This window comes from Patiria miniata, unplaced genomic scaffold (assembly GCF_015706575.1).
Source record: "Patiria miniata isolate m_02_andy unplaced genomic scaffold, ASM1570657v1 HiC_scaffold_29, whole genome shotgun sequence".
Classification (NCBI taxonomy): domain Eukaryota; kingdom Metazoa; phylum Echinodermata; class Asteroidea; order Valvatida; family Asterinidae; genus Patiria; species Patiria miniata.
In genome coordinates this window covers 15,247,375-15,270,765 of record NW_024037068.1, presented here as the reverse complement: position 1 = coordinate 15,270,765, position 23,391 = coordinate 15,247,375, and the positions used below count along the sequence as shown (strand labels likewise).

Below are 23,391 nucleotides of genomic sequence, written 5' to 3'. Positions count from 1 at the left end.
ATGATATCTGTTATTCCTCCTACACATAACACGGTCCAGAGGTCCCTTGGTCAATCGTCACTCCACATATCTGCTGCCGGCCTGGGATGATTCAGCCTTAATGCCTTACAGTATGGAGTTGTATTCCTTTTTTTCGGAAAATTGTTTATATTATGGACAATTGAAAAAAAAAATATTCAGCTTATAAATTATTTGGCTGGCGTTTTAATACTAACAAATAGGGTAGAAAAGCTATGAAATTCTCTCCCAGAATTTTTAATTGAAACATTTTCTTTTTCAGCTTTTAATTACTATGTTCATTTTTTGAATGGTTATGTTATAACAAATATTACTAAAGACCTAAATTTACTCAAACTTTGTGCAGAATGAACAGAGCCTGCAAGTACAAGGTCGCACGTGGGGAGCTTCTGTATAAGCCTAGCGCCACCCGTCTGTGAACATTTTCAACTGCGTTGCCATTCACCTGTTATAGACAAGTTCGGCGGCAGCCATTTTTTGCGGTGGAGCAAGGCTCGCGCGAGTCACGCTATGCTAGAAAGGTCCCTTCAACCAATAGGAATACCACGAATGCGCGTGCCCTTGGCTCTTGAACTCTTGAATTGGAAAGCTCAGTTGCACAAATTCCAGAATTTGCAATAATTTTCCGTTCTATATTTCTTAATAAAATCACCCGGGAAGGGATCTTGGTGAAATTGCTACTTGCAATTTATGGAAACGGATATATTGCCGAGCATTTCTGAAAATTGTGGCGGTCATTAAGGTGAAACTGATAGCAACATGATAGAAAGCCAAAATGTCTGTTATGGTGTGAATAACCTAAATCTACCCATTTATAATTACGAAAAAACATATTGACTATTGATAGGACTCGACCCACGATCTGCTCAAACCATGCACCACTGAATCTAGAACCCGTCAATTAAATAATAGAATAAATGTGTGTTTGGGATGTATTATAACGCTCAGTTTAAGACCGGTTGGGGTCGGATGGGTGATCATTACGCAAGGCGAAGCTGAGGGTATGTATCACCCATCCATATACCGACCAAACACATATTTATTCCCAATCATAAATACCTTTTCGTTCAAAAAAAACCCCAAATCTTTTTGGTCCCAAGATCAAAACAAGTCAAAAACTAGACGTTGCGAACCATTTTTTTTCAAAAATTTTACTTCATGTTTTATGAAACACCCCTCTGACTTGGATATGAAATGTCCCTCTACAACTCTTTTCCTTATAAGAAGATCGGCGTGCGCATCGCGCGTACTGCGCGATGTCGCACAAAACGCAGGTGGACTGGTGAAGTGTGAATTTCGGACTATGAAATACTGATTCACTGGTAGTATTGCGCATGCATACGAGAGGAGAATGAACGTTCATCCAATGAAACGTTAAAATAGGCACCGGATTTCATGGGAGTCCAAATTTCATGTGACAAATGTGTTGAAGACCAACCAGCCATGTCTTTATCATCCGTTTAAGACCGGCCACGTGACGGGCTCTCGACCAATAGGAATTGGTTTACTGTAATAGGTATTTATGAATTAACGATAACAAATGATATACTTCTCGGGTTTTTTTCATTGCACTAAATATACTTTAATTTTATTTGAATTACACTAAATAAACGTACTTGGTTATGAAATGAATTCATCCACCACCGCTAAAGGATCAAACAAAACGAGGTATAAATTGGTAAACTTAAAACCTTGTGACACAAAGGACAGGGAATAACGTCACTGAGAGTTTATCGCGATGCATTCTGTGAGCCAGTGATCATGTCAGTTATATCCATAATATTTCCTTGAAGTATGTGCTCTTTATTAACATGGTACATTTCTGGGTTTTATGCATGTCAGCTTACACTTGATGCAAAACATGATTGTGTGTTTTGTTTTCATGTTTTCAAATCATGCAACGAATTTAGGTTCAATTGGTTAAAAACACGGTTCTTTACGACCCTTCAAATGCACACAACTAAACCAGAACGACCAACTACTTTCCATGATTGCGACATTAAAACTCAAAATACAACGCAATAAACACAGGCTGTCGTCGTTACGTTGTAAGCTATATTCGTATCCATTAAACATCATTATAAAAGCCTAATCTAAATACCACACTAGCCAATGACACCCATTTTAGCATTAAAAAAAGAAAAAGTATATTTTGTTGCACACCCCATCACCGCTATACTATAAAGCGTAAAGATGTAATTTCCTCATCTGCTTAACATAAGCAGTACACAATTCTGTATTTGTTTTTAAAAGTCTCTTTGATTTGCTTTGCTCTGTTTACATTGTGTATGTCATTCTTGATGGTATCTGTCACTCCTCCTACTCATAACACGGTCCTGGGGTCCCTTGCTCAACCGTGACTTCACATATCTGCTGCTTGGTTACCCTCAGCAATGGGATATCCACGGTGACAAACTTGGCCGTCAAGGGAGGGTCGCACACGAAGTCCACGGTAGACCGGCGTACTTCGGCTTGCTGGGCGGTCAGAGCCGAGCCGCATATACCGTTGTTAAGCCCGGTAGAGCTTGTCCCGGCACGTACCACGGCACCGGTCAAACGAGCACCTAGAATAAGAGTACATAGAACACTAATAAATACTTTTCGAATCAAATTGTAAACAACAGTTTTCATCACGAAATAGCTTTATTTTATTCCCCAAAAGTCTCTTTATTTAAGCATACACCTAAAAGCATCAGTCCTCCGACATTAAGACAACACACACTAGATTAAAGCACAATTATACATGAATTAAGATTAAATTTTACCGAGTGAAAATGTTATCCCTTACCGGTGCAATCACCGCGCTTGTGTACGACGACTTTCTTGATGCAGTATTCAGTGACGAGGTTTACTTGCATGAACGAGGTTTGTGTTTCAACTTCAACCCCTAAAGAAATACAGGGAAGGATGAGTGGCACAGTGTAATATTTGATATCTGAAAATAATAATACTGTTCATCGCAGCTTCAAGGGTGGATCCAGACCACAATTTTTGGGGTACCAACAATTTGGTACCCCAAGAAGTGGGCCCCAAAAATTGTTGGATACTAGATGCTCTGTGTTGCTATCTGAGGCAATTTCTGACCACTTTAACCAATTGTTGTTGGAGTAAAAGATGGTGGTGTACCAGTGCCTACCATTGCGACGTCACTAAAGAAAAAAAAATGAATTTTTCCCCTCTCCCTGGATCTTCCCTTGAGGTTTTGTCTTGAATAACTGAGCAAGATGGTTCAAGATGAAAATATTTCAATCATACTGATCTTGTTTGTTTAAGAGCAGTGAGCCTTTATTCAGTGCCTGCTAGTCGACGAGTGTCGGCAAGTCCTCTCGATCAACCGAGGTTGGCTGTACCGCTGATTACCAACAGCCTCGCACACTTGCTGGACTCGCTTCACTCGATCGCTTGACTTGGAAATTAGTGCGCGAGCGCAACATTCTTATCAAATCAACCTACACAAATAATGTGAAATAAACGAACTCAGACCTGTGGAGGTGGAGTGTAGCTGAGGACGGGCATCTGATGCTCCTTGGAGTTGCTCTGTCATTAAAAAACATCGAAAACATGAATAACGGTCAATTACTTTATCTGAACTCCGTAGGCATTCGTGCAAGGAAAAGACCGGGAAAGTCAAACAATCCCTCCGAAATCCATCAAAATGCTGTAGGAGCCATATTTATGACACCTTGAAGTTCATTCTCTCAAAGGACCTCAAGCTTCAAGTTCAATAGTTTAAGTGGGCGCTACACCACTCATGACCTTGATTTGACAAAAGAAACCCGGGCTGTTGAAATGAATGGCAAGTGGATACATCAAAACTAATCAATACCGCACAGACAACAGAGGTCTGAAGATACGGATGAGTTTGGACAATTATCCAGGGAAGTTTCCCATTGAGTAAAATAATTACAATTGATCGAAGTTGCTGACGTTGGTGTTCTTGTGGCCACACAATCTACCCTATTGGATGTGCCCTCGACCCTGCTATATCATATAACAAAAAAATATGAAGGTCCTGTCTAAGGTAGGGAGTTTGATCAGACTCAGCGGAAGTGGTTTCGATTCAAGTATTAACTCACCGATTTCACAGAGACGTCCAGTGTATCCTGCCGCACACTTGCAAGAGACTTTAGCGACACCATCCACGCACTCGGCACCATTCTGACACGGATCGCTGCTACACTCGTCAATGTCTTAAGAAAAGAGAAACGGATGTCTGTACGCACAATCACTTGTACAAACAAGTTTTATATTTACAGAACCTGAATATTATTCTTACTTCGTGAGCTTGGTACCGGCTTAAACACTTGGACATTGTACAAACAAACCACAGCATGGCTATATTTTTGTAGAAGATTTGTAAGTCTTCGTCCGCTTCGGGACACTTATTTCGAGTCATGATCAAAACAAGTTTGAAATTTACCAATTTCGCACACAGTTCCTGCGTAGCCTGGGGAGCATACGCACTTAAAACCATCTACCCCATAGTTTATACAGACACCGTTCTTGCAAGGATTGGTTGTGCATCCATTGGATTCTTCTATAACAGGTTCAACCGGTTCAACAGGTGTAACAGGCTGTACAGGCTTAGCTGGCTCTTGTAAAGCTGTTGAAAAAGAGAGTCAAAGGAAATCATTTATACTTGGTTCAATATTATTATTTTGAGAATCTAATGATAGTATCCTGACGAAGGTAGGGGTAAAACGTATTTTTGATTTATAAATGGACTTGATGTCTCTCTTTATTTGTTTAAGACTGAGTATTAAAAATGGTATAAAGAAAACTAACAGGTGTCCGAAGGAGAAAACAGTTTGTTTATAAAAACCACACAATTTTAAAATCGTTATAAGAAAACAAATAAATTCCATGAAGAGCAAGGGAGAACAGAGTTTCATGTAGTATCCAGAAGAACGAAAGAGGGCGTACGTTGTACGGCAATGACAAAGAAATATTATTAAAACTGTATAAATTTAATGAAGCCGTTTTTACCAGTTTCGCAGAGAGGTCCGATAAACCCTGTAGCACACTTGCATGAAACTTCGTTGACACCATCCGCGCACTCGGCACCATTCTGGCATGGATCACTGACACACTCGTCAATATCTAAAGAAAAGAGAAAAGGAAGACAAAGCTAAAATGATCAAGATTGTACTAGTGAAAACTAGTATGAAACAAGTCGTGAGAAAACAAAGAAAATAGTCAAGATTGGGTGGGCATTTTGCCCATCTGCACCTATACGGTTTCATGCAACTAACCGGTTTCACAGAGAGTTCCAGTAAACCCTGCAGCACACGTGCATGAAACTTCACTGATACCGTCCACGCACTCGGCACCATTCTGGCATGGATCTCTCTCACACTCGTCGATATCTGAAGATTAGATACAAGTATGACAATGATTTGGCAAGTAAGGGGCAACAGAAACAGATTAAGAAGGTGGGGCGAGGCAGGAGGAATCTACCTATACGATTTTATTATTCTAACCGGTTTCGCAGAGAGGCCCAGTAAATCCTGCAGCACATGTGCATGCAAACTCGTTGACACCATCCACGCACTCGGCACCATTCTGACATGGATCGCTGCCACACTCGTCGACACCTACAGATTATAAAAAAGGAAAACAAGGATAAAACAAGGGAAAACAACGGAAGATAATCAAGGTGGCTCGAGGTATCAACCTGTACGAATTTATTCAACTAACCAGTTTCACACATAGGTCCAGTAAATCCTGCAGCACATGTACAGGAGAATTCGTTGATACCATCCACGCACTCGGCACCGTTCTGACAGGGATCGCTGCCACACTCGTCGACACCTAAAGATTATAGAAAAGGAAAACAAGGATAAAACAAGGGAAAACAACGGAAGATAATCAAGGTGGCTCGAGGAATCAACCTGTACGAATTTATTCAACTAACCAGTTTCACACATAGGTCCAGCAAATCCTGCAGCACATGTACAGGAGAACTCGTTGATACCATCCACGCACTCGGCACCATTCTGGCATGGATCGCTGCCACACTCGTCGACACCTAAAGATTATAGAAAAGGAAAACAAGGATAAAACAAGGGAAAACAACGGAAGATAATCAAGGTGGCTCGAGGAATCAACCTGTACGAATTTATTCAACTAACCAGTTTCACACATAGGTCCAGCAAATCCTGCAGCACATGAACAGGAGAACTCGTTGTCACCATCCACGCACTCGGCACCATTCTGACATGGATCGCTGCCACACTCGTTCATATCTGCGAAAGGAAAAAGACATCATGCCGGTATCATAACATTACCTTCACAGCCAGGGGTCATTGTCTTCATTGAGTAAAGATGAGCGTGAAATTGCAATGTTATTTGACCGAAATATATGGATATGGCTTTTCTGGTAGGACTACTTACTGGTCTCGCATAAGGTTCCCTCGTAGCCTGGGGAGCAGTCACAGCTGAAACCGTTCACTTCGTCATGACAAACGCCATTCTGGCAAGGGCTGCTGCTACACTCGTCAATATCTGTGCACGGGGATTTAATGAGACAATGCTTGTGAAAGTGATTTGATAAACTGCATAGGAAACTTTCAGACACAATGTGGATAGATGCAGACTTACCTGTAATCCTGCATGATGTTCTTAGTAAGGGAAGTTGTTATAACGACTACTTCATAAGCATGTCTTTTCCTGCATTATGGCTGCAGGACATGTACATGTACACCTAGTCTTTAACACAGTAAGGTCATTCATAAGTGCTATACAAATGCACCGAATAGTGCTCAACATCAGTTGCCGAGACCTTGTGCAGGTAATTGTGTCATGTATGGAGAATTTTCTCCAGGTTGGGGACATGTTGGCGTGAAAGAGTATGCTTTTAGCTGGACTAAGTTGTCAATGGGACAAATGTCCTAATGCTAGCGAGTTGGCTTATAGCACAAAAAAATCTCTACACATGTTGAGGAACTGTTGTCAACCCTCACCGTGGTCGTTTGAGTAGAAGTAGTAGTAGAAGTAGTAGTAGTAGTAGTAGTAGTAACAGCATCATCATCCGCAGCAGAAACAGCCCCCCCCCAAAAAAAAAATACAGTAGGTAAAAGGAACATAACAAAAAGAGGAACAGTTGACGGTCACCACATTGATGAGTTCAACTAACCGGTTTCGCATAGGGGTCCAGTAAATCCAGGAGCACACGTGCATGAAAACTCATTGACACCATCGACGCACTCGGCAGCATTATGGCATGGATCGCTGGCACACTCGTCGATATCTTAGGATTAGAGAAAAGACATCAATGCAGGTATCATAACATTGCCGTCACAGCCAGGGGTTCTTGTCGTCATTCATTGAATAAAGATATGCGAGAAATGGCCATGTTATTTGACAGAAAGATATTCTTTTTCTGGTAGGACTACTTATTGGTCTCGCATAAGGTTCCCTCGTAGCCTGGGGAGCAGTCACAGCTGAAACCGTTCACTTCGTCATGACAAATGCCATTCTGGCAAGGGCTGCTACCACACTTGCCCATATCTGTCCACAGTGATTTAATGAGACAATGCTAGTGTGACTGTGATTTGATAAACTGCATAGGAAACGTTCAGACACAATGTTGATAGATGCAGACTTACCTGTAATCCCGCATGATGTTCTTAGTCAGGGAAGTAGCTATAACGACTACTTCGGTACATGTACACTAACCTTCAACACAGTAAGGTCATTCATGGGTGCTATATACACAAATGCACCGAATAGTGCTCAACATCAGTTGCCGAGACCTTGCGCATGTAATTGTGTCATGTATGGAGAATTTTTTTCCAGGTTGGGGACATGTTGGCGTGAAAGAGTATGCTTGTAGCTGGACTAAGTTTTCATTGGGACATGATATCTTAAGGTAAGACAAAATAAAGATAACGATACAATTATGATTCACAGAAGATTTGACAATCATCGACGTCGGTAAAAACAGAGACAGAAGGCAAACTGTGACATAGACTTTTCTACGCTTGGTTAGCAATCTGCATTTTTGCCAACCACAGGTTGCGAAACTATGGGAGGTCCAACACTTCAAAAATTAAAAAAAAAGAGTTATTACAGATAACCAAAATTTTATTTGATACTTGGCAATACGACATTGTCGACAAACATACAACGTAATTTCTACACATGCCATTTGACTATGTATTGAAAGCGTTATGAGGCCTTTTTTTCTGGAAGAAAAATAGCCAACCCCGGCTTCAATTCATGCGCTTACGGCAGTCCATATTAAATGGTGTCAATGTTTACAAACAAAGAAAGGTCTATACAAAAATTCATGTTTTTAACGAATCCAATATGAATATAGATGCGATTTTTATAACTGAGAGAGAATGACCTGTTGAGGAAAAAACCTGCGATTTATTGGAACAATTTTAAAACAGCAATTGGAATGTGCCCGTTTACTCAATAATAAAACTGGCCGAAATACGAACAGTATAACCAGAACAAAAAAAAAATCTTTTACTTACGGATTTTAAAGTGCATCCTAAATCCTTTTTGATTATCAGGGTTGAAGGAAGATGTCTGGAAGAAGACCGATACCTTGTCGTCATTCACCACAATCGACTCCTTAGGAAGGCCTTGAAGTACCACCTTCTCATCACTCTGAAAGTCCATTGTATCACCGGGCTGGTAGACAAGGTAATTCGATTTGCTAAAATCCATATCTACATCTTCAAATCTTATCTCGATCTTCTCTGCACCAGGAAAGCCGATGATGTAAGGACATCGTTGTTCGATTCCGTGCGGTTCAGGGTACCCCGGCGACTGTATGTAACCCTCATACTGATCGTAGATGTAGCGATCTTCGTCAGAGCTTGGCTCACATTCTATCCCTTGATTGGTTCAAGAAAGATACAAAATATACGTAAATCAGCATACAATTTAAACAAACGTGCAAGATAAGTCGAAAAAGGCCGAATCCCACAGCTTTAATCCCTGAAGTTAATATCGTTACCTTATATGTTTGTTACTATAAATAAATTGAGAAAAATTTGAGATGCAGTGAAGATGATAAGTTGCATCAATAAAAGAAAACAATTCTACCGTTAGTCTCGGCTTATGGCGTTTTAAAGAGGTTGTGGAATGCTCAAAGACATTTCCGTCATTTTTCGGGTATATGTAGCCTAAGGTGTGATGAAATAAAAACGACTATTGTGTCTGTCATGAAATGAGTACAACAGGTACTTTTGAGAGCTGTTTTTCAGGTCCTGTTTCGACCCGAACGTGCAATTTGTGCAAAAGTCGTTGTTGGGGGCAGTAAACAAAACATAGTAAATCGTGACGTAATAAACAGGACTCGTTTAGGCCAAAAAAAAGTCTCCGGTTTCTGGTACGGAGCTTGCCCAAAAAGTGGTGCGGCGACGCGGCTTTTTTTTTTTAAACTTAGTGCAAATATATGAGTCCAGAGAGGCCACATTAAGCTTATTCTCAACCATAACCCCATCTAAAAACACGTTGTGCAGCAGCAGGATTCCAGTCAAACCATTGAGTTTGGCGGTTTTGAGACATCATCTTTCATTGAATTCTTTTTTTCATTTTGCCGACGCGCATGGCTACGGCGACGCGCGCGCATACCAGAAACCGGAGACTTTTTGTTTGGCCTTATAGCACGCTGCATCGGGAGTCCTGTTTATTACGTGACGATTTACACATTATCGTTATTAACAACCCTGGTTAGGCAAACGATATGATTTATAAAATCCACTTTTTTTAAAAGACGGGCCTTCAAAAGGACTTTTCAAAAGGACTTTGCTGGAAGTCGGAGCTTAACAATTATCATCTCACTTACTTATTGATGACTCTTCACAGAATTCGCCATTCTGTCCATCATAACATTCGCAGAATGCTTGTCCATCCGGTTTAGGTACACATTCTGCGCTAATGCACGGGTTTGGTGTACATCCAAGACTAGCATCTGATAGCAACACAGAAAAAACCCAAAACATCTTCAACAACTTTGTAATCAGTTCGTAAAACTTCATTGAATAGCGAGGACGTCGATCAAAAGTCTTGGGGCGGGGGTAGGGGTACGTAACAGGGGCAATCATCCGGCGATAAAGTCCTACTTGGGGCGATATAGTCCTACTTGGGGCGATATAGTCCTACTTGGGGCAACAATCAAGATACTTTCAAAGGTTCTTTTCCACAATGAATATATGTGTGTGTTAAAAGGTAAAAATGGCCCTTTAATCATATCGCTTCGCTTCGGAGTGTTTTTTTAAATTTGTCATTTCTTGTGCCTCTGATTTTCATGATATATTTGAGCAAGTGCGGCTTTCTGAGGCGGTGATGTTTACTAATGATGCCCCTTCGGTTTGATAAATATGAATTTCCTTTAAATATCACAAGGACAATTCCCAATTATACTCGATTCTCCCGAAACGACGCCATACAATACTGTGGATCATACAATACTGTATGAAGTCATCACTTCTCTAGAATTTATCCTCGTGCACATTAAAAAAATGTATCATATTTTAAGAATTAAATTTTAATATAGAGGATATTGTTGCGACCACACATAATTAGAATGTCTTAAATGAAAAAAAAAAATTCATGAAAGCCTACCTCTCTGGCATCGTTCAAAAGGTAATTCCCAAACTCTGACCTCACACAGCTGCAAGGTAGCATCTGGAGAGGGAATACCAACGATGACGGAATCCGACAAGGCTGGTAGCTGATCGCATACGAAATCCACCGTTCCACCGGGTACGGCAGCTTGCTCAGCCGTCACAGGCGAGCCGCAAAGACTGTTCTTATTCATTTGAAAAACTCCTGTGTTCCCAACTCTGACGACGGCGCCCGTCAAACGCTCACCTTTGGAAAAAAACATTGTTTAAGGGAGGGGGGTACAAAATGAAAAGCTTTTTAATAGTCCGTTAAGTTCATCCAAAATACAGTAGGGTTTTATATTGATTACAGGGGCGGATCCAGGAATCTTTGCGGAGGGAGGGGGGGAGGGGGTCATCTGCAGACAATTCAGAAAATGTAGACAGGTTTTTGTCTCCGTACACTTGGCCTCCGTAAAATCAAAAACTGGGGGGGGGGGGGGGACTTTATTTTTCAATAGGGGGCGCTGTTCAAATTCGACAATCGTTAACACTAGTTTACAAAATGGTGTACAAATACTCCCTTTCTAAGCTGCCTCTGTCCGTATTTTGAATAGGCGGACAGTATACAAGTCATTATAATTTTTTCTTTGGGCGTCAGAGCGGGGGGGGGGGGGGGGGGTGCATTATTTTTGAAGGTATTTCTATGGGAAAAATGTTTTGACAGAGCTGGGGGGGGGGGTATCATAGTGGGAGTGCCGTTTGCATCCAAGATGTTTGGGAAACCACCCATCATCTCAATAGGCTCTTTTTGGATTGAACACAATTATTTCAAGAAAAAACAAACCAAAACTGGCACACAAAAAAGAGGGAGAACAATGACCATTATGCATCAATCAAATCCTCGTTTTCAAGTTCTTTTTGCCGATTTAACCTTTGGATAGACAGCAGTATACCACGATTTCAAAACAGGTAATTCGACAATTACATGTACATGTACTTACTATCGCCGTCACCACGATTCAAGACACTGACTCTGCTAATACAGCGTCGCTTGTCGAGTCGTATTATCCAGTTGGGGTTTTCCTGAGCATCTGCATAAGACGAAAACAAAGATCAATTAAAACATTGTCACGTGGCCGAGAGGGCTAGCCCCCCTTTCCTTTGTGTACATATCCGACTGACTAAACGAGTGACTGACTGCCAGTTGTGCTGAAACTGGTAGTAGACTGGTGAAGGAATCAGGGCAGTGCTATCATATAGGACTACCCCGTAACGCCAATGATTGGACTAAATCCGGCCTATTGTGTAGGCTGGATGAGTAAGCCATTTGCGAGTTACATTTGAATAAAATCTGGAACGCTGACTTAATCCAATGCTTTGCACGTTTAACTTTGCATTCGCCCGACCAAAGAGACTGTTACTATATCACGTGATTCGGGGCAAGCCTTATGCTAGCAACCGCCAGCTCCGGTTTGGTCTGGTGTCTTTGTGCCATCCTCTCCCATTGTGAACAATGTATTGGTGCTGAACGTCTCTTACGTAACTATGCAAGAGCTTGCCCCGAATCATGTGATAATCAACAGTGTCTTTGGTCTGGAGAATTCAAAGTTCAAATGTGCCAAGCATTCTGAGCAAGTCAGTGTACCAGATGTTTTTCAAATGTAAATCCCAAAGGGTATAGGTTACTCGCATATGGCTTATTAAAGCGAGCCTCTTGTGAATAAAATCTGATATCAATAAATGTGTACTCTGGGGACAGCTTCATTTGGCTTGACGCGCTTTGTTTGATATATTTAGGTCTCCTCAGTTGATGGTAGCTAATCTAATGTTGTTAAGCAAATTAAAAATATTAATTTACCAGCTCTGGATGCTCAACCCATATTGAATGTCATTTTTGTGTTCTTACATGGAAACAGTATAAATTAAAACAATCGTTCTTACTAGTAATCGTGCAACTTCCTCCGTATAATTCTCCTTTTTCACCCAGCAGCTTGGTGTCGTCAAACCGACCATCGACAACTTTCTTGGCATAGGCACTACCGCGACTCCCATCAAGAGTGGAACTTTGATATGCTGGAAGGCCTATAAGACTTAGCTCCGTTCCTTCGATGTCTATTAATATAAGGAAAAAGTTCGATATACTGTACGCTAGAAAATACATGCGGAATACCAGTTATTCAGTTTAAGCTGATTTGCCTGCTTAAAACACATTTCTAGCTAGCTATGTTAAAAGAGTTTTGGGGAATCTTGTAGCGGTCGTGTCATACGTGCGTAACTGTACTATAAAGCGCGAGTTCAACACCTTGAGTCCTGGCGTGTGCATATTACACAACAAAAGAAATGGTAGACTTTGGAGACGTTGGCGGCAGCAAACACACGAGTCCCGTTCACTGGACTTTTACTAATAAATTCATAATAATGCACGCATGCGCATAAATAGGACTGGCGGCGAGCAGCCAAAGCGGTTCATTGGAAATGTACAGGAGTCCGAACATTTGGGTTATTTTCTCTCAATTTGTCCAGTATTTTTTTCCTTAGGAAACCCCATTGACAGTAATCGCAAAAGGCATATCTTTCTGGCCTAAGCGTGTTTTTTAGGGCACAGAATAAAAACGTTAAAAAAACCCAATTTATCCCGTGCGCACAAGGGCAAAGGAGATCAGCATGGCCCATTTTTCACACCAGTGGGAAAAAAATAACACTGAGCTTCAGGGTAACCGTCTACCGAATTTCGGGCCTCATTACGGTGTTGAATCGCGGCCTGGTTTTACCGAGGTTGAATAATGGAACGGGCTGATTTAACTACGATGAATCCATGTCACAATTCAGCACCACATCGATCAAGCCCGATGCTTGGTGGACGGGTACCCTGACGCAAACCGCTTGTTTTTCCAATCATGCAGAAAGGGACCCTGCTAATTCCTTTTGCCCTCGTGCGTACGGGACGAAAACAGGTTTTGAAATTTTTATTCTGTGCCCCCAAAACGCACTTTGGCCAGAAAGTAACGCCTTTGGCGATTTAATGGGGTTTTCCAAAGAAAAAAAGACGACAAAATCTCGACAAATTGAGAGAAATAGACCCGACTGTTTGAACACACATTTGTAACGGACCGCTTTGGCTTTTCGCCGCCAGGCTTTTTTTATGCGTGTATGCGTGTATAATTATGAATCTATTAGTAAAAATGTCCATTGTTTACGTCATTTTTAATCTAAAGCGCGCATGCTCAATATGCCGCCAATGTGTTTGGTGACAACAACGTCTCAAGAGTCTCGGTTGTAACGATATATCGGAATGCGTTATAGATGAAAGTCTCATTAAAGGGGTAATTTCTTAGGCCTGTACCTAAAGAACTATTTGTCCGATCTGGTTGTCACTTGATGTGTACGCAAACTGGGATGTGTCATACATGAATATTGAAGTGACGTCACCATGTGTTCATCACATCACAGAGTCATTTGAAATAGCAGAAACAGCTTGTGTTTGACCGCAAGCACATTTTTAGTTTTCTTTCTATCTATGTTTTTTCCTGTGTTTTTTTTTTCTGGACGATTGATTAAAAGCATTGCATAGCAAACTACATGCCTGAACAGATACAAGGATTGATTGAAGTTATTTTTAATTATGTTTCGGAGGCAACTAACAAAGTACCAAGGTAACAGAAACAGGAAAAAAAGTAACACTTTGGAACCTAATTTTTTTTTATTGACCCTTTTCGATGCTGTTATGTGTCATTGTTGGGCTGAAAGATATGGGAGCTAGAATTGGGGCAAAAGCTGGCAAATTGAGCTGTTGCATAGGGTGGGTTATTGCTGATGGAGAGGACAAGTTCGGGTCTTTTCAGATAAAAAACATACCTCTTGTATTTTCCCCGGTAGCCAGATCGTCTAAGGCACGCTCTAGTAGTTCCATAAGCCTGACATTATCTCTTCCCTCCTGCAGGGAATGCAGAGACAAACACCAGTCCACATTTAAACTAAACCTTATTGGAATAATCTCGGAAGTGATTTTGCACAATTTGCACAAGCTACCAATAGCAACGTCCTCTTTAATTCTTGTCAACATTAAGCGGGGTGGGGAGTTGGATGGGGGTAGCTTGGGAAATTCGAGGGCGGGGGGGGGGGGTTGGACACAATGTGAATATTGAGTGAACTGATCAAACGTGTTTTTATGCACACCTCTGATTATATGCATTTACACTTGCGGGTACGATCATTATCTAGTGCGATCAACATCTACAATTTCAATTTGCCTGAGCAATGTCCGTGAAAAGGGTTGTGCACAAGCAATATCTTACAGCTTTAAAGTGGCACTGCGTCCCGGACAGAGCCAATTTGGGAGTTTTTAACAAAATGATTGAAAAGGGCGATTAAAAGTATAGGAGCAATATTTACACATTGACCTTTTTGTGTTATTCTTACGACAACAAACTACGGAGGTCAAACTTTTGACTCCAAGTTCGAGCTGTTTGGGTGCTAGTCGTGAATCCTATCGCACATGTTAAACTACTGCATCGCATACTGCCGGTCCCACTAAAGCGCGTCAACAAGCGTCAACAAGCGTCAACAAGCCTCAACAGTCGTCAACGAGCATCAACAAATTTTGTATAGGCTTTTGAACATTAAAAACAGCTCTATTATGGTAGAAAAAGCAATAAAGAACATCTTCTGCATATCAATTAAAGTTAAAATTATTTTAAAACTTGGTTGTTTGAACGCGAAATGTACGACGAATTTATCGATAAAAGTTGGCCGCCATCTTGTTTATGTGTAGCTAGCCGTACTACGCATGCGTGAAGTGTTACGAGCCATACTACGCATGCGTTTAAATGCGGACGTGTTGGCAACAGCATCCATATTGGTGGTGGTGTGTTGATTTTTTTATTCATTAGGGGACGTTGAACAATAGGGTCCAAGTCAATGACAATAGGGTCCCAATGAAAATAGGGTCCACAATTATCGTATAGGAGGTCTTGCTGAAAAGAAATTTATGAATTTATTAGTAAAAAGGTCCATTGACGTTCTTCTGCCGAGTGGTCAAGTGGCTAAACTTTGTGCGCTGGAGTCTCACGCAAACTACTCTTATGCAACGTTGAACATTTTTTTCCCAAAATATATAGTTTTTAAACATGTATTGGTCATAACACATTTCCATTATACATTATACAGTGGCAGTGTATGCCTACTGAATGAATGCTAAAATAATGTCATAAAACAGGTTTGTTTTGTGTAAATATGATTCTGAGACTGAATGCAATACACTGACTCCATTTCCCACCATATATCATCATCTCTGATGTTGCCATGTAAAAAATGAAAACAATGCTGGTAGTGGTATTGTCCCATGTGACTGAAATACTGGACTACCTCCGTATATCAGTCACAGAGCCACGTGCGGCCTGTGAGCGGAGCGTCCCGTTGCCAGGGGAGCCGAAAATTAAATAAAGATCGAAATTATTTTGTAAACAGAAAATCAACCCAGCTATAGTATGACTGCTAAATAGCACAAAATCGTTAAATTCGGTACCTTCAGAGGTCTAGTTATCAAAAAATCATGGTAATTCGTCTAAGAATGCAGACGGTTTTGAGCAAGCATCATTGCGTCTCTGATATTTACCAGACTGTTCCCCGGCCACCCTAATAATCTCACAGAGGGTACGCGGATCTGTGACTGATATACGGAGGTAGTCCAGTATTTCAGTCACATTTATGGGACTAGGAGTGGTACACATTTCTGATTAAGTATAAAAGGAATACTTTTACACAGACTTTTGTGACGTTAGGAAACTACTTTGTTCTCATCAAATCTTTCAAGAACAATCTATACCTCAAAGAAAGAAAGAAAGAACAAATCTCCTGCATTTTTTCATGAATGGATGTTGGGCCAAGGCCAAGAAGTAATGTCCGCGCTCAATTATGGGCTATGCAGGCAGTAATACTTGCAACTGACTCCAAAACTTCAGAATCCTGCAGAACTCTGATATTCTCGGAACTTAGACTAAACTCACCGCTCTGTCTTCATATGGTAACGACAAAACCGCTTGGCCTAACATCAACACAAGAAGGAAAAGACGAACCATTCTTGCCAGAGGAATACGGTTTCGTTGGGTTTACGCAAGGTAGGCTACACCAACGGAACACTGCAGCAAACCAAAGGGCGCGGTACACCTACAGCTAAATGCTCGTAGTGTAGTGGTTGACGCGTGTCAGGCACTGCTGCAATCCTGCACGATTCCTTAATCGCCTTTAACACAAGCGACACTCTGTCGAACCGTTGAATATTTTTGAAGGTCTCTGAACAATCACCGAGGCCGATCAGCATTTAAGTCGACGTCAGCTCTGAGCCAACAAACCCTCTCATTATTGTGTCCTGTTCAGCCAACCGTGCTCCTCCTGGTATCATATGCATACAGAGTCAGCAGGATTGATTTGAAAAACCATTTCATTATATTCATAGTACGCCGTCCACAGTGTCCCCGCGATGGGCCAAATCCGTTCTGCCTTGAAGCATCTTTTATTCGTGATTTCATAAACGGTTGCCGGTGATGAATGGAATCTAACGAATCTACAACCCATTCTAGACGCCGTGCTCCTAGTGCCGACCTTTAATAGTGAAATGAGTTCGGCAATAGCTCTTCTACAGCGCTGCAGTTGCTCTAAACGTCGAACGTAATAGTCGAATATGCATCTGGAGTACTGTGCAAGGTTAAAGCAGTTAAAGCAGGTAAATGCACTTTCAGCGCGAGCAAAAATATTTCGCCAATTGCGTGTCAGCCCCCCCCCCCCTCCCCCGACAGACATCCTCAAGAGCCCCCACCAGAAGTTTAACTCAATATGCCACTTTGCGTGAGATCTGAAAACACGATGTCTTCAAATTTAAAATGCTACAATCTTATCCAGCCAATATGCAGTGTCAACCAATCAATCAAGTCGAGGCCCTTTGGCAGCTCAAGCCCTCCCAATGATCTCGGTCCACATGTCCTGGTCTATCCAGTATGCAGGAGCGCCGCTCCTCAGCGGTGGTCAGGCCGGTTTCCCGTTTCAGCAATTTCACGAAGAAGAGATTTTTTTCTCTCACGTGAGGCAGTGCCCATTGTGGGCTCCTAGAGAATGATCGGGCTAGCGGCCAGCTCCAGGTGACGGACGCAATGCCCTGCAAGCTTGAGACGGCGTTCCCGGACCTTTTTTTCGTCACCTTTGGCAAGCCAGCGTAGAATCGTATAACATATTATTATGGAAAATGGGGATGGGGAATCATGTTTGAGGTGAAGTGGACCTAGTTATTCACATTGAACGATAATACACATTGAAATAACAACATCAAGTACACGATATAAATTCATTGCTTGCTATTGCTGCAGCGAATCAAAATACGGGAAGCAAGTTTCTTAACCAGAGGCTACTTTTGGAAACGAGGTTGAAAATAAAATAACTCCCGATGACAAACATGATGAGGCAGGGCTCTACGTAAAATCGTTACAAAAGTTCAGATGATAATATCAGGCATTTTTCTTTGTGGTTCTGGGGTCGTTTCTGTTTTCGAATATGACTCTATAACAGGGGCAAGTTCGATCAATGACTACAGTACATCCAAAATACCCGCGACATATTTTGCGAGGCGCTAGCGTCGCCGCGGAAACACGTACCGCCGTTATTTGTGTATATTTTTTTTAAAGCTAGGAATATTAACTTTATCCCTGGTAAGTATTTGTTCGATGTTAAAAAGAATTGTATCATTATTTGTGTTCAAATAAAGGCATGTTGATTGAAAACAAACAGATTTCAAGGAAAATCTATGATTCGGTACATCAGTTGCAAACTCGATTCACACTTTGAGCGCGCTTTTTGAATGGATACATACTTGCACGTGAATTTCAAAATTTAGATTAAAACGAAGAACAATATTGTGAATTCATTTAAAGTTTAGGAAACAAAGAAAATAAAAAGCAACGAGATCGTCACATGATAAACATGATGAACCATTTCCACATTAGAAAAAAATAGATTTTCCTATAAATCGGTTGAGTTTGTTTTTGACATGCCTTTATTTGAGCACGAATCATTTCAAAACCCTTTTAAAAATCAAACCAATACTTAATACCAGGGATACAGTAATTAATAAAGCTTTAAAACGATGTAAAAATAATGGCGGTACGTGTTTCCGCGGCGACGGTAGAGCCTCGCAATAAAATGTTGCGTATTTTGGGACGTGCTGTAATGGTTAAGTAGTGGTTAGTTTGTGACGTTCCTTGCACATGCGCACTGAACTGGAAGTTCGAACGACTTTAGCCGAATTATTGTTATGTCAACGAACGCGAGAAAATGGCGGTCGCGCATCTGCTAATGAATTTTTCAACAATTGATGCTTCAGTTTGTTGACACAAATAATATTGATTGTGTAGTTTAGGACGCCTTATAAAATCTCCGTTATCATTGAATCGTGGTGACAAAGATGACAGTATTGTAAGCTAACATAGAATAACTGTGCAATGAAAATCTAGCACTCATAGTTTTCGTTTGATTCGTCATTTTGTTGACAATTGGTCCCCTTTGAACTACGCTATGAAAAAAATGCAATTGATAACCAGCTATACTCAACTTGCGCGACCAGCCGCATTGGTTAGCTGAGTTCAGGGAACCAGCCTTTTAGTTATATATGTGAATTCCAAAGCACTTTTTTTCAAGGAGGGCGCTTTTAGTCTCACAAAACCTGAGTGATGCTTCACCGAATTTTAAGTGTAGAAGAGTATTGTACCATTGGTATTGTATCGATTAACAAGAGGAATATAGGTGCCCGGAGATATTTATTTGCTCCATGATCGGTGCGATCATCGAGGGGTGATCGACCACTGGTCTCCGTACAGAAGCATGAATTACGGATCGTGGATTTCAAATACCCCCATGGCTGAAACAGGTTGTACGTGCAAGTATGCTGCTCTCAGGTGAGCGTTTGTTTTCTAACTTGGAAAACGCAACTAAGACAGTAAATTGTGCGTAAATCGCTTTATTCAGTGCACAATATCCATAAACCCAATAAACAAAATGACTTTAAAATAATTCTTCAAATAGACAATCGTACTCGTTACATTCTGATAAACGCAAAATTCTTTTTGCCATCTATCACTGCTTTCTTTACGCGAGTGAACGTTTCTCAACTTCGAGCATTCGGAAATCCAATTACTTTTTGTATCGATCGGATTAACTTCGTAACAATACTAGTGCGCTGACTTAGCACGCGCCCTCTCCCGTCTGTTGTCGGGGGATTATCCGACCAGCTGTACGGTCACAGGGACTTGCACAATCAAGTGAAACTCATATCTCGGGCTAAGATCAAATGTACCATAACATTTTATATTATTCCATACCTTATGCAATCTTTCCCATAGAAAAGGTCAAACTGTACTCGGTTCCTTACCCTCACCTCGTTCCTAATCATCCCATCCATACAAAAGGTGAAACTGTGCCGAAAATTCCCACCTTTCTTTATTTAATATTCATAACTGTATATACATATTTACATGTTTATGTAACCTTTCATATTTCTTTAGAAAAGGTCAAAGTGTGCCAGACAGTCTACCTAAACTACTTAGTCCTGAAGCTAATCGCCATTTTAAAAAAACGATGCGTACACTACATTGCAAAATAGAGCGCTTTTAGGGCCCCCAATTTCATCCAAATTGTGCCGAGGATCCAGCTCACAGTCCTGTGCACGGCTTTCACCCATACATTTTACAAACCCTCAAGTTTATGGTCCACAATATACTCAAATACTGAAGAATTTGAGGGCGTGCAAATCGTGATTTGGCCAGCATAGGCAATTTCGGACCGATTTACTGGCCTGCACCCTGATAAGAAGTGATAGGAAAATTAGAGATGGCGGAAACTTGAATACGGAGTGAGTATACTGGAGAGATTTATGACACTTTATTAAATATTGCAAATTATTAAAGGTGCTGCATTGGATTTAGTAATAATTAATAATTGAGAGCATGTACTCCGATTACGTCGATGTTGATCTGGTTAAAAGTAGTCATTTCATTTGGATGTTTTGATTTGAATGAATCCCGGGGTCACCACAGTGAATTCAAGTTAAAATTATAGAGTACATATCAAGTTAGGTGGTGACACATTAAAAAAAACAACAACAACTATATTTGCAAGTGAAGCAGACGAAGTGTATCAGGGTGTGTTTATATTTGTATAGTCCCGCCCCCAAACAACCTTTGACCTATAGTTTTCAAGAATGCAAAGGCACGTGGCTTCCCCGGGGTTGTAAGCCCGGGCATACACGTGTCAACTAAATGAACGCACCATATGATAATGAGCAGGCGCAATCAGGTTCAACGTCGGCACTACGATGCAATATAATTGTTCTCTTGTAGTCGTTCTCATTCAACATGGTGAATTCGTGAATGTTAGATATTGTTCTTAAATTTGCAAATTGCTTTTAATGATAACCGATTATTCATGTGATTTAATTTTTTTTTGGCGTTTACATGTCGTTTTATGACAAGGGTATAATCTTATAAACATAATTTGACCTCATATCGAACTTCAATTAGAGAACTTGACCAATGTGAACCACATCAAGGAATTGTGGCCTTTTAACTCAGAAGCCGTGCAAAAATCGCGTGTACTTCGCATGGTTGAATTGGCAAGCTGAATTTAAAGATAGCCCATTATTTCAGTGTCATTTGCCGGAACAGCCTTTGTTTTCGTTGAGATGTTTAATTTTTCTTAATTATTTGTTTTTCAGTCAGTTTGCCTATAGCATTGCTACAATTTGTTTTTGGTTACCGGCACGTTGACAACTAATACTAATATGAATTCCGTTGCATTTATACTTGGCACAAACTTAGACCAGCACTTGCAGATATATGCCGAATATTGACGTCATCATGACGTCATCTTGTGTCACAAAAAGGTGCATAACTTGAAGGTCTATATCTCCAGAACTACTAGTTCGATTTGGGTGAAACTTGGTACGTATCTAGACCGGGATGTGCTGTAGATGAATACTGAAGTGACGTCACGATGAAGTCATCACATAACATGTGACGTCACGTTCGATTTGATTGAAAATTGGTATGTCTTTAGACTGAGATGTGTTATGAATGAACATTGAATTGACGTCATTGTGACGTCATGACGTGTCACGTGACGTCACAATGGAGGTGCAGATTTGAATATGCATGCCTTAGAACACATAATTAGAACAGTGCCAAGTCGCGTGGGAGAGTGAGAGTCCACATAAAGTATAAAGGTCCAGGTCTCACAAAAGTCTCATTTTCATAAGGTACCAGCTTATTATAAAACAGAAGGTAAACAGTATATACTTACTTCCAACTGTGCAACTTCCACCTTCGACTTTCCCGCTTTCGTCCAGTAACTTGGCGTCATCGTATCGCCCATCGACAGCTTTTGCCGCCATTTGCTCAGTACCTAACCCTCCGGCTCCAGAGGAGGACTGCGATACAATTTTACCAGCACCAGCCAAATTCAACTCGTTTTCCCCGCTGAAACCTTCATAAAGTAGAATTTTTTACGCATCAGTAATACCGCCAGCTAAACGGAAGCCAGTCTTTTTAGCAAGCTGCAGGATAGCAGTTCAATGAATCATCATGTCTTTTGTTAGTCACAAATGTAGTTAGTTAGTTACTGACGTTGACATTTGCTCCTACATATTTTTGACCAATTTCACACGAACTTTGTTAAAAGCATCGTAGTCCAGCCCAAACATGTCACGTGACCAAACTGGGGTCAAAGGTCACATGGGTCACTAGGGTCAAATCCGGATTTGTTTTTTTTTACCAAACACTATTCCGTCCAGAAATTGCATGGCACAATCACGTGACTGATGCATGAACACGAATTGGTTGACATGCAGCTTCCCAGATCCGATCAAGCTGGTTTTTTTTTATAATGGGTGAGAAATTAATGTAATGCATCAAGAGCGCCTGCCTTGTTTGTTTTTTTCGAAAACTAAAATACTGAATGAGCGATTGTCACTTGCTTTGCGCAATAACAACTGCCACTCCACAGCTCAGTCTCACGGATGTCTGGCATGACATCAAATCTTTCAGTTATCAAAGTTTACACCGCAGTGGTTTAATTAAATTTTCACAAAGTAAGTAACATCTGTGACATTTTGTTAACTACACGGCGCGCATAGCATTGGGTATTCGAACTGTTCAATCCCACATCACAGCAGTCAACAATAGTTTAATATTCTTTCACGTCCAGGCTCAAATATCGGTATAATTTTTAAACATGGATGAAACTAAAAGAGTGTATGAAGCCTTGAATAATAATATTACCTCTTGCTTCAAGGTTATCATGTGCATTTTGTTGCTCCAAAAGGCGTTCTAGCAGTTCCATGTCTCGGTATCCCTCGTTCTAAAAAAATAAAAAAAGACACATACTTTTACCCAAAACAAATGATATAGGGCTTGTTTCAAGATGACACGCGGCAACATTTCGGGGGCATAATCCCTTTGACGAGGGCATCATTCGATGGGGAAGCGAAGCGATTTGAGTGGAGACTACCAATATCAGGTGACTTCCCACGAGGCCTTTTGCGCATCGTCAGGATTTCGCACAAATTTGCCAGCATATTCCGACGTAGATTTAATGGACAAAGACCTAGAAATTATCGCAAGAAAGAGTGGTTTGGACCGTGCCTTTATCTTTATCATTTTTTCGGGTAGAGGAAGTTTAACTGAGTTAACGGTGCAAATATATATAGGACGTGATACCGGGCGCGGTATTCAGCCTTGAATGCAAGGTCGTTTATGTGCTGTGCCAGCGG

At 41.0% G+C, this 23,391-nt stretch overlaps 1 protein-coding gene across 5 annotated transcripts; it reads right to left on the bottom strand.

The window, feature by feature from the left end:
• Positions 1-1,567: 1,567 nt before the first annotated feature.
• Positions 1,568-16,904, bottom strand: LOC119735616 (fibropellin-1-like). 5 transcript variants are annotated; one of them, XM_038209390.1, is made up of 20 exons: positions 16,592-16,902; positions 14,442-14,532; positions 12,528-12,698; positions 11,588-11,677; positions 10,603-10,851; positions 9,824-9,949; positions 8,502-8,867; positions 7,154-7,267; positions 6,412-6,522; positions 6,150-6,263; positions 5,933-6,046; positions 5,716-5,829; positions 5,499-5,612; positions 5,271-5,384; positions 5,005-5,118; positions 4,439-4,621; positions 4,095-4,208; positions 3,502-3,555; positions 2,807-2,905; positions 1,568-2,582 (listed from the first exon to the last, which is right to left on the bottom strand). In XM_038209390.1, the coding sequence occupies exons 1-20, from the start codon at positions 16,661-16,663 to the stop codon at positions 2,338-2,340; spliced, it is 2,769 nt and encodes a 922-aa protein (XP_038065318.1). In that variant the 5' UTR covers positions 16,664-16,902; the 3' UTR covers positions 1,568-2,337. The 5 variants fall into 5 exon arrangements, with proteins under 5 accessions (XP_038065318.1, XP_038065319.1, XP_038065322.1 ...); XM_038209391.1 differs by having other exon boundaries at positions 14,442-14,520; positions 16,592-16,900; XM_038209394.1 differs by lacking the exon at positions 5,933-6,046 and having other exon boundaries at positions 16,592-16,904.
• Positions 16,905-23,391: the final 6,487 nt, after the last annotated feature.

Bases quoted from the DNA above. Each gene is read 5' to 3' on its own strand.
- LOC119735616 (XM_038209390.1), bottom strand. From the start codon at position 16,663: ATGGTTCGTCTTTTCCTTCTTGTGTTGATGTTAGGCCAAGCGGTTTTG. The intron at 14,533-16,591 runs GTGAGTTTAGTC...TGTTTGTCTCTG, and splicing joins TACCATATGAAGACAGAGCG to CATTCCCTGCAGGAGGGAAG. The intron at 9,950-10,602 runs GTAGGCTTTCAT...TGTTGCTATCAG, and splicing joins TTTTGAACGATGCCAGAGAG to ATGCTAGTCTTGGATGTACA.